Source organism: Actinia tenebrosa, unplaced genomic scaffold (assembly GCF_029948245.1).
Source record: "Actinia tenebrosa isolate PJP-AT-01 unplaced genomic scaffold, QUT_ActTen_1.0 PGA_scaffold9__36_contigs__length_13948895, whole genome shotgun sequence".
NCBI classification, from domain to species: Eukaryota; Metazoa; Cnidaria; class Anthozoa; order Actiniaria; family Actiniidae; genus Actinia; species Actinia tenebrosa.
The window spans coordinates 6,706,630-6,717,887 of NW_028292586.1; the positions used below are offsets into that span (position 1 = coordinate 6,706,630).

General features: G+C 37.1%; 3 protein-coding genes across 7 annotated transcripts in view; 1 reads left to right on the forward strand and 2 right to left on the reverse strand.

The window, feature by feature from the left end:
• LOC116296175 (uncharacterized) overlaps positions 1 to 1,564 on the forward strand; it is a 34,276-nt gene extending 32,712 nt beyond the window's left edge. For all 5 annotated transcript variants that reach the window (XM_089024999.1, XM_089024994.1, XM_089024996.1 and 2 more), the window contains one exon: positions 1 to 1,564. In XM_089024999.1, the coding sequence (XP_088881125.1) occupies positions 1 to 440 (440 nt within the window). In that variant the 3' untranslated portion in view covers positions 441 to 1,564.
• Positions 1,556 to 5,517, reverse strand: LOC116296185 (pleckstrin homology domain-containing family B member 2-like). Its single transcript, XM_031704167.2, has 5 exons — positions 5,419 to 5,517; positions 3,629 to 3,878; positions 2,948 to 2,987; positions 2,737 to 2,830; positions 1,556 to 2,620 (listed from the first exon to the last, which is right to left on the reverse strand). Exons 1-5 carry the CDS (start codon positions 5,453 to 5,455, stop codon positions 2,544 to 2,546), a joined length of 498 nt encoding a protein of 165 aa, XP_031560027.1. The 5' UTR covers positions 5,456 to 5,517; the 3' UTR covers positions 1,556 to 2,543.
• Positions 5,518 to 6,164: 647 nt separating this feature from the next.
• On the reverse strand, positions 6,165 to 11,121 carry LOC116296187 (proteasome subunit beta type-7). Its single transcript, XM_031704172.1, has 11 exons — positions 11,013 to 11,121; positions 10,859 to 10,940; positions 10,039 to 10,077; positions 9,785 to 9,843; positions 9,254 to 9,347; positions 9,058 to 9,104; positions 8,756 to 8,871; positions 8,358 to 8,416; positions 8,166 to 8,225; positions 7,467 to 7,593; positions 6,165 to 6,455 (listed from the first exon to the last, which is right to left on the reverse strand). The coding sequence occupies exons 1-11, from the start codon at positions 11,081 to 11,083 to the stop codon at positions 6,370 to 6,372; spliced, it is 840 nt and encodes a 279-aa protein (XP_031560032.1). The 5' UTR covers positions 11,084 to 11,121; the 3' UTR covers positions 6,165 to 6,369.
• Positions 11,122 to 11,258: the final 137 nt, after the last annotated feature.

Here is an 11,258-nt window from a genome sequence, read left to right on the forward strand (position 1 = left end):
AAAAGTTCAAGAACGAGTGCGTTATAAGTCATAACTACTACCGTTCCTTACACGGTGCGCCACCGCTCAAGTGGTCAACAATGCTAGCCAACGAAGCCCAAACCTTCGCAGAAAAATTAACCAAAAGCGGCTCGTTTATGCATAGCGGATCCAAAGAAATCGGCGAGTGCCTCGCCTTCTCGTTCGGTCTCGACCTCTCAGGTCGTGACGCCGTAGACACGTGGTATGACGAGATCGTCGACTACGACTACGAATACCCAGGATATACATCGCATACTGCCAACTTCACCCAAGTCGTCTGGGCAGGTTCAAAGGAGTTCGGTATGGGGAAAGCAATTGGAGATGACGGATCGTGCGTAGTTGTAGGCAAATACTATCCGCCTGGCAACATCGTAGGAGACTTCCACGAGAATGTCAAGCAGAAAGGAACCGGGTTCTAATGAGGTCGAACAACACCCTTTCAAATCTCTCGGTTGCCATAGCAACAATATCGTAAAATGCAGGAGAATTTATTTTAAAATGTCGATGGACAAAATAGATTTCGATTCTAGATCTCGTTTCGAGATATAAGGAAATGCAAAATAGGTCTTAAACATTTCTTGATTCATAATTTGGTAACAGAGAAAATAAGTAAAACTGTTAACTGTAAGAGCAAAGAAACATCTTGTGACGTCTTGCAAAAACTTACATTTACTTTACTGTTAACAAGTGTGCAAATCATCTTCCCCTTAGGGGAGGGGTGAGGCCTTGTCACGTGCAAGCTCTTTTTATTATCTATTATCTAAGTAATCAATGGTAACTTACTTTTTTAAGGCTAAAAATTTAAACTAAAATCCAATGAGTGTCAAAAACTCATGACTACCATGAAACAAAAAGTAGAAAAGATTTCAAAAGAATGAGATTAACTTCATTTTAATAGGTTTAACGAATTTAAACTATCTGGGTCAAAGCTATGTAAAATCCAATTCTGCTGTGCTCTCTTACTAATAGCTTTGAACATTCTCAAATACCAAGACAACTAAGATCTTAGGGGGGAGGGGTAGTCTCGATTATCACTTGATGTAATCAAAATGATTCTAAGCCAATCAAATAATTTTAAGATGATAATTCACTCTGAATTTTTATTCTATTTCAAAGCTACTAAATATTGTTAATTAACTTTGCCAAGCCTAAAAGGTAATGCCGTCTTAAAACAAAAAATAGAGGAATAAAATTCAAGTTAAATTCCTAATATCCGATAAAGTAAAAAGACATTTTCATTTTTGAAAGAGGGATGCTCTTGAAAATTACTTTAATTTTTTGAATTATTTCTGCAAGATGTATTTGTCTTTGACAATTGAGTTATTAGATATAGTTGTTATAGTCAAATATTTTTAGAAGGGTTTTTATTTTTTAGATAGATATTGATGGTTTTTTGCCGATTTTTATTGCTCATGTACAGATAGAGTATTAGTTCTAAGTTATTTGCTATTTATTATGTAAATTCCCTCGATTATTTTATTGAATTCAATCAGAAGACTAGAGGTCTTGTAAGAAGAATATTAAAATTGAAATTACAAAAATATTGCAAAATCATGGGTTTTTTTTAGCAAACCTCAATTTTATTGAACTTAGAGCGACCTCTGGGCTAATCTAAGCTTGCGGGGCATGGTCAACTCACAGATCGAACCCTGAAACAACCACTGGGCTGATCTAAGTCAGGGCACGGCTAACTCGGAGATTGAACCCTGAAACAACCTCTGGGCTGATCTAAGTCAGGGCACGGCTAACTCGGAGATTGAACCCTGAAACAACCTCTGGGCTGATCTAAGTCAGGGCAAGGCCAACTCACAGATCAAACTTTGAAACAACCACTGGGCTGATCTAAGACAGGGCACGGCTAATTCACAGATCGAACCCTGAAACAACCTCTGGGCTGATCTAAGTCAGGGCACGGCTAACTCGGAGATTGAACCCTGAAACAACCTCTGGGCTGATCTAAGTCAGGGCACGGCTAACTCGGAGATTGAACCCTGAAACAACCTCTGGGCTGATCTAAGGCCCTGGCTGAACGAGGAAACAAGTTTCCAGGAACATGCTTCCCGCGCGCGTGGTCCCCGATGATTCCAAGTTTAGCCACATGCGAAACATTGCTACGTGCAACAAATTTTGCTTCCAAGACGCAAAAATGTTTCTGTGGCGGCAGAAACATTTCATGCTTCCAAGACGCATGGAAACAATGTTTTCCAATGTTTCCTCGTTTAGCCACGAAAGTCAACATTCTAAAAGTTCGTCACTTAGCAACGGTAGCTCTATCTTGAAAGTGCGCATGTGCTAACCGATATTGAGTAAACGTGTTTCCCGATGTTCCCTGACAGTTTTGCCTCCTTTGGAAACATTTAAGAAAACATTTTCCCTCGTTTAGCCAGGGCCTTAGTCAAAGCAGCTTGTTAGGTTTTGTGGAGTGAGGAATACCAGCGAGAAACTAACCCTAGAATCGAGGGAGAGAAACCTTAACTCCACTCACGGCATGTTTGTTAACATGTACACCAGTTCAACTATTATCAATGGTTTTGTCCATCAATGCTGGTTCGTTTGCAGTACATTAACTCTATCTGTTGTCGTGCAGTTGGTAGCAGAACTAAGAAGGAAAAAAAAGATTTATAAAAAAAAATTTTAAAAAAAGACTATAAAAAATCAGATAATTACGATATTGCCGGATAAATTCAACTGAATAGATATATAAATTTTACTTACGTGCGTTTCGGCTTTCGTCGTCGTTTTCATCCTTTAAATTAGAACAGTCTCCGCTTTGATTCGCTGCTAACTCTTTTTCTCTTAACCAACAATCCTATTCAAAAACCAGGAAATGATCAAAAGGCTACATAGTACTTTGGAACGGGTCAGAAACATTAATTTGTAGGCGATTACACTTTGAGCAAGAACATTTTCGAACTCTGTTTAATACCGATTTAGATGTCACCAACTCCAAGGCGGTTTTCCAGTTCCTGGAATGGCAAAAAAATCATATAATAGCCTTTAAGCTACGGATACACGGCCGTGCAACATTGCGCGCAATGTTGCATGCAATTGATGTTGCAAGCCAATGTTGATGAAGTAGAAAACTATCCTACTTCAGCAGCATTGCCAGCAATGTTGCGCGCAATGTTGCACCGTGTGTGCGTGCCTTTAGTATCATTAGGCAGATTAAGATTCCCGTTTTTCCTTCCCGCAAACGGCAAACGTGACCACGTTTTCATCGTTTCCCTACATTTCGCTTTACCTTTTGCAAACCTTCTCGACAAAAACAAGTATTCTTTTGTTTATCTACTACTTGGAGGTTTTTGCGATTCCTTTTCACTAATTTTAAAGAATTTTTTAATGGTCAACTGACGTTTCACGTTTGCCGTAAACGAGAATCTTAAACTCTATTAACAAGAACAACTGAGTTTTTGAAGCAGGGCAGGCTAAAAGATGCAAAAGCCAAGTGAAGTTCTTCATGTTAGAAAGCACTTTGCAAACCAGCCTTATGCTGGAAGTTAACTTTCGTTAAATCAACTTCTCATGCAAGATACTCTAGGAAATGACACTTGATCAAAAAAATATTAAAACACCACACTCAACTCAAGCATTCAGTTCAAATACGCACATAAATTCCTCTTGACTTGAAGCCAAAAGAACCAATGTTGTTACATCACATACGATATAAATCAGAAAGTCTGGGTTTTCTTTCTGTCGTTTGATCTTTCTACTGCATTCTTCACCATACAGTATCTTCCTACATTTACAAGTCAGGTCCAACATATCGTCAGGCTGAGCGTATGGTCTTGGGCTGATAGACAACGAACCATGGTGAGTCAATTTGAACCATTTCTTCTTCCATCGATTGAAAAGTCCAGCTGAACATTAAAAAGCGGGATGTCATGATATGTATAATATATTAATCGGACCACGTGGAGGGACTAACAAAATTGGACGACCGCGTAGTGTGCTGAGTATGATTAATTTAAACTACGCTATTCTGTGAATACTGAATTTGCAAGACATAATAAATGTAAAACAAATTTACATACGGAACCTCACGGTATACCAATATCATAATTAGAGAGCTTAAGATTCTCGTTTACGGCAAACGTGAACCGTCAGTTGATGATTAAAAACTTCTTTAAAACAAGTGAAAAGGAATCGCAAAAATCTCCAAGTAGTAGATAAACAAAAGAATACTTGTCTTTGTCGAGAAGGTTTGCAAAAGGTAAAGTGAAATGTAGGGAAACGATGAAAACATGGTCACGTTTGCCGTTTGCGGGAAGGAAAAACGGAAATCTTAATCTGCCTAATGCTAGAACACTTTAACCGCATCAGGGCACGGCACGGTATGTTCGTCCGGTGTGAGATTTTACATTCATACATGATTTGCGCTATTGTTAAAATATCCTTGAAATTACCTAAACGTTTTGCGTTTTCACTTAATTATATGTAGCTATTTTTATTAGACGATTTTTTAATAATTTTTTTAATGATTTCTGTAGGAAACTCCACTGAATACGTCCCCAACTCCAAGTTAAACTAGTCTTCATGAATACATTTTTAGCAACACACGAAGATTTAGTTGTTCCCCCTTGATTAGTCCATAGAAATAGTGATCTTTGTAGCAATACTCGCTCGCCAAGCCACAAACAAACAAATACCAATAGCGTAGCGCACCAGATTCTAAAAATAGCTTAAAGATTCGGACAAACATTGCATTCTGTTTAACCGCTACGAGGATTATACGAACCGATTTTATTATTCTTACTTAAAATTACAATAATAACCCATGTAAACTAAGATCAACTGCGATCGGCTGTGAAAATTATCTGCTTGTTTGTCCGGATTTCGCCTTTGTCTTCGTTTTTATGACGTCACGGCTGCGCTGCGCTATTAAAATCCTCTTGTTTTGCGGAAGTAAGACTCAAAAAGCTATTTATAACATGTATCCTTTCGCATATCATTATTTTACTAAAATGAACTTGCATTTTCATAAAACCTGTGCGCTTCAAGAATTTTAGTTCAGTAAACTTCTGAAGTACAAGTTTCACAAACTTTATAAAAAAATTATTTCAAAAAACGATAAATTAAACAAAGCAAAAAAACTTTTTCAAAAAAACATTGACGGTCGGAGTTGCCGAACTACTTATGTTTTCTTTTAGATTAGTAATATATGAGGCATTCATTTGAGTTAGAAATGTGATTTTTGTATTTTAGTCAGAGAAAAAACATGAAACCACAAATGATTTCGTTTAGTCTTAGGTCGCCCATCTCCGAACAAAAACGTTTTGCAGAATAGGTCATGTAAATTCTGATTTCCAGCTTCAAGTTAAAGCAATAACTTTTAGCATAATTGCTTAAACTTCACGTAATTCTTGATATTTGAAAACTTTAATATATTTTCAAACTCACCTTGGATGTAAAGCCATCCATTTTGTAGCGATTCCATTATAGTTTAAATCGTATTCATTCAACTCCAAGACTATGACGCAAAACGCCAATAACTCGAATTTTTCAGATTTCTGCACAAAACATCCTCATATATAATTTAAGACGGTCTTGTAATCCAAACATTAACTTTCTTGAAAAATCTTTAAATAGAACTCAATTAGAATAACAATCATTAAATTGACTGCGCCAAGTCTGTTTGCAACCTTGAATTTCATTTGATGCCAGTTCCCTTCTCCTTTTTCTTCTTCTTTCTTTTAAATATGTCGGACTTCAGGTACATTTTCGTATGTACTTATTCAGTCTATTCAAACTGTTAACCATGGTCTTCAATAATGACAATATCCTTCACATCTATAAATTTTCTAGTTCTTGAAATTTGAATACATAGTTGCCCGCCGAGAAATCGTGCTGAGGCTATAGGCCCAAGAACCCTTCCTGCATTAGTATAGTATTTCAAAATTCTGGCGTCCATTATCGTCGACAACATTTGTAAGTCAAAATGCCACGCCGACCAACAGCATTTTGTTTCATCCTCAAAAACACGAGACCGTTAATTCGAGTTATGTATAAGACGGCCAGGAACCTTATTAAAAAGATAACATTCTTAAAGAAATAGTAGTTTGCAAGGTGTTTGGGATATTATCTGTTGTTGTTGGTGGTGGTAGTGGGTCGTGAAGAGTGCCGGGAGGTCTAACACATAGCAAACGTTTACTTAAAGTTGTTTTTATTCAGTTTTGTGTCAAATATACTAGAGCTAATGCTATAGTTGATGCCTGTCTGCCTGTCTGTCTGACCTCAGTCAGCCACTAGTCATTCTGTCTGTCTATCTTTAAGCTATGGCCACCATGACTGCGTGTGTCTGTCTGTTTCAGTATACTGGGTGCTTATCCATACTCCTTAAGGCATAGTATATTACATGTCCATTGGTTCTGCTGAAGTACTAACTTTGGTATCAACAACGTCAACCTTGATGGGGGTCACCGTCTTTGTTAAAACAGCTGTAGGATAATTAAATATCACGTGCGTTAGTTATGGAGCGACTACGTACATTAAACAAGGCTACCCAAACAAATTTTATATCAAATTCTAGACTGCAGCAGTCCCACTTTTCCTCCAGACTCAGAAAAGACGACTGTCTTAGGATTCCAGTGGACGCGCTCAGAGATTGAAGACCCATAAGCGAGAAGAAGGAAGAAGAAGTAGGGACTTCTTCCCACTTATTTGGCTCCAATCTCCGCACGAGTCTACAGCAATCCTGAAACACTCATCTTTATTGTGTCTGGAGGGAAAGTGGGACTGCTCGCAGCCTAATAAAATTCACAAATTACACCTTTGATGCTAAATAACAAAATGGTGACAAAATCTGGAGTTTCAACTCTCACTCCTGATTATACAGTATTTTACTTCATTTGTGTGTGTACACGTACTGTATGAAGTAAATAATGTCCACCATTGACGTTCAAGGATGATATCTGTGAATGCTCTAAACTCAAGTGAAACCAAAGAAGCTGGCCAGTTGTAACAGTATTTGTACAAATAACAAGAAAGGATACTATTGAGCACTGTAACTATACAGGAAAACAAAAGCTACACACACAAAAAATGTTGTACAGCAATTTTTATCTCAAATAGACCCATTTCGAATTCCAAATTACCGCTGTGTTTCTTGATTACAGACTCATTTGCACAGGGTTAGCCTCGAGTTTGTGCAGAATATTCACGTGTTCCAGTCAAGGTCCATCGAGTTTTGAAATGTTTGTATTGTTGAAGTTGTGTATTCTTTACTTTACTGTTGGTATTTGTGAATATTTAAACACTGACACGAGGCTAACCCTGTGCAAATGAGTCTGTAATCAAGGAACACAGCAGTAATTTGGAACTCGAAACTGGTCTGTTTCAAAAGGCACTTTTCCTGATTTTATCTTTGTCTTTTACATTTATCTAAATTGGAGTCCCTGTGGTGAAACAAGAATATCAAAAAAAAAAAGTAATAAAATAATGATAATTACCAGTAGTTCCCCTCTCGTAGGCATAAGTCCCTTGTCTATCCCCCTTGACATTAGCTATGTTATATGGCCTGATGTAGTCTACCCCCTCCTTGGTAATAACACACAAGTCCACATTGCTACCAGAACCCTGCAAAAATGAACAGAAAGTTAGAGCTGGGAAAAAAAACAAGTTATCCCAGTTTCAAGTTACCATAAAACAGCAGTTATAAGCTCTTGGCTTATTCTTCTTCAAAGGCCTTTTTTGTTCTTAGAACAATAGAAGAACAGTGAAATCATGTGAAAATCAGATGGGCTCATAACCGGAGGGCTTATAACTGAGAGGCCTATAATCAGAGTTTATAGACTTCATCAAATATTGTACAAAATATTCTCACTAACGTAATACACACATACCATATGTATAGAGCGTTTTCACTCACGTGAGAAGGCAGCCATAAACAATAGAAACTTTCGGCACATTATTTGCATCAAAATAGAGTTCACTTCCCAGAGGATAGAAAATGTATTGTTTTGGTACCCCATAATGGCCGCTGTGACATCACGTGAAAATGCTCTATAGTATGCTTACTGTACGTGAAGGTAAATTTACCTACAGTCAGTCCTTATAGAGATAGAGGAAGTCATGGTAGGTCACTTGTCCTCCCCCGTTCAGTATAGATTGAATGCCAGCGTGTTGCTAGGCAACCATAATGTACTCACCAAGTCATTAAAAATACCAGCTGCTATTCCATCCCTGACAAGTTGTTTAGCCTCTTCAAGCTGACAACAAACAGACAAAATATACTTCTCTTTTAGAAAACATTAACTCCAACATGGATAATCAAGCTGATCATGCCATACTGTATTTACATGTAAAAGTATACATTGTTAATAATTACAAGTTTATTTTACCTCCATATCAGGTTTGTATCTGGATTCAAATACAGACATGGCAGCTAGAGAGCCAGAACCTAGGAAACACAAAAAGTATTATTATTACTGATTACAAATGGTATTTACTGTTACCAACAACATTACCAACACTATCATCATTACCATCAGCACCAACAACATCAGAAGTAGCAGCACCAATCAGCATCAACATCAGCAGTTGCACCATCAATATTGTGATACTTATCATCTCCAACATTAGTATCAGCATGATCATGATCATGATCATCACATCTACATTAATTCTTATTTAGTCAGTAAAACGGATTAGATATCACACTATCAAGGATACTTTAAAAAGTCAACCTCATTACAATGAAAAACAAGAGTAAAATCATTAAAGATATATTAAAGCTTACCCATAGTAACATAGGGCAAGGAGTCGGTACTACCATGAGGATAAACTGTATGGAGTTTTGGACCAGTGAAATCTACACCACCAAGGACTAAAGCAGCACTGACATAACCCTGGTACCTGTAGTAATAATAAGTACGATTATTATTTTTAAATTAATTTGTCACTTAAAGCGACAGGATATAGTTACAAGGCTAATGCCCCAATTGCTTAACAATACCCTAATTACGAACATACTGCATTGTAATGACATTTAAATATATGTTAATAATAAATGTACTTTGGATTTATGTCTTTCATTGTTACCTGAATAGTCTTTGTTTGAGCATACGCAATGATGTTACAACTCTTGCCTGTCAATAAAAATGCTAAGAATTAGTATGTGTTTGGATAATGATTACCAAGATCGAGTGCCACAGACATACTTCCAATTTCACACAATGTCTCATGAATTCACCCTCATATTTCTTCTTTCCAGCTAACAAGGTCATAGTTATCTCACCTGTCTACCAGTTGAAAGAGAGTGGAGTTGTATTTGAGATGAGATCAAGTCGGTCACATTCTCTGTGTCTGCCGCTGTGCCTGCTCCACAACAACTAATTATGACAAAGATAAAAGCATATTGGCTAGTGATGCTTAATATGAAAGAAAACTTGAAGTTTGGCTGAACATGATATCCATAAATCTATGCTTCTACCGTATGTTTGAGAATGATCATTCAAAACTTACTTTTACCATACTTAGAAACTATTAACCCATGGAACATTCAATACATGTATGTCATGGAAGGAATTCCATGGCCCAAGCTTACTAGCAGATAAAACTGGAATTTAGCAAGCGTGTTTTTGCAAAAGGAGTGAGACTAAAGATAACGTTGAAAATCCTTGAATAAAGGGAGAGACCCAATAAAACTTGCTCACACATGTATGTATGATCACAGGCCCAAGTCATTTACACTGTATAGCACCACACCAACTAGAGTGAATGCATCCAAAGGTACAAATATATGGACAAAGCATGTCACAATACTTACTAAATATTAGGCGCAATGTAATGAATTTTAGCACAATTTTTGTCAGCAACAATGGTATCCTGTTGATAAACAACAAGCCAACCTTAGTTTACATGGTATACATATTCCATTAATTCGTAAAATTGCAGATACAATGATTCCATAGACCCATTTTCGAGATTGCATGCTGTCTAGACCTACATGTATTAGCCTCACTTGTTTGACTTAAAAAATTTGATTGCATGCTGTAATGCTTAATAACTTATTAATGGTACCTCTGTTGCCCTAGTATCAGCACCAAGAATCACTCCATCCTGGAAAATAACATTCAAGATTAGAAAGATTACTAAATTATGACTATAGAGATACCAGTATGCTGTTCAACTTTAAATAGGTGAATGAAAGTAATATATTTCAGTAACAAGCCAAGCTAAATCATTGACAACAACAAAATTCCCTCCCCTCTCCCCCAATTCACTCAATCAAAATGCCCCTGATCTGGTACACATTGCTTGGACATCTCCTCTCTCCCCTGTAGTCGCTTAATACTACATCAGAATACAGCTCAATTTGGAGGACAAAACAATAGGCTTCCAATTCTCATGAGATTGAAATCCTTTGTTTTGTCCTCCGAATCGAACTGTTTTGACACCACATGCAAGGTGTCTATTACAATGACCCCTATTAAGGAGAAGGTACAGTGTAAAGAGTAAAAGCATCAGCCACAATAGAATCAACACCAACAATGAATGAATGACAAGAAAGTTGGAGAAAACTAAGCTTACAGGTACTGTAATATTAAATCTTACACTGTAATAAGTCAAGTTTATAGAGTGAGAATGAAAATGGAAAATGTTTAGATTAGAGGAAAGGAAAACTTGTCGCTGACCTTAGAAGCTTGCTCTGGTTGGGAAAAAAACTTTTATTTCACTTGACCACATGTCAAAATTTGTCCAAGCCCAGGTCAAAAATATTTGACGAATAAATATTGCAATCGGCCAGAATCTAAATAACTAGGTTTATTTATGGTTTGATTTCGAGTAGCTTTATGGTGTAACAAGGTACGAATCAATCAAGTTTTTAAAAAACTCCTACCTTGAATACAATACCGGCGATCGTGGTTCCAGTCTTCCTTGCTGTCGGAGTTTTGACTCCCATTTTCTCTAACATAGCATTTCTACAGGAAAACAAAATACACTGTTTAATAATGCAAGTTTTCCTTTGTGCTTTGGTAATACTTAGGTTTTACCTGTTGCAATTGTGGAAGGAGAATCCGCCATTTACTTCGGCAATATTTGACAAAGCATTTACAGCCGCCATTTTGGAAATTTTGTGGAGTCATGGTGATGTGCGCATGAGCAGCAGTCTGGTTACTCGTCCCGCCACAGGAAGCCCAGCTTCAAAAACCCTAAAAGCATAAAAATTACAAATATATTTCGTACAAATATATTTACTTCAAAAATAGCCAACAGACATAAAACCGGTTTCTCATTAT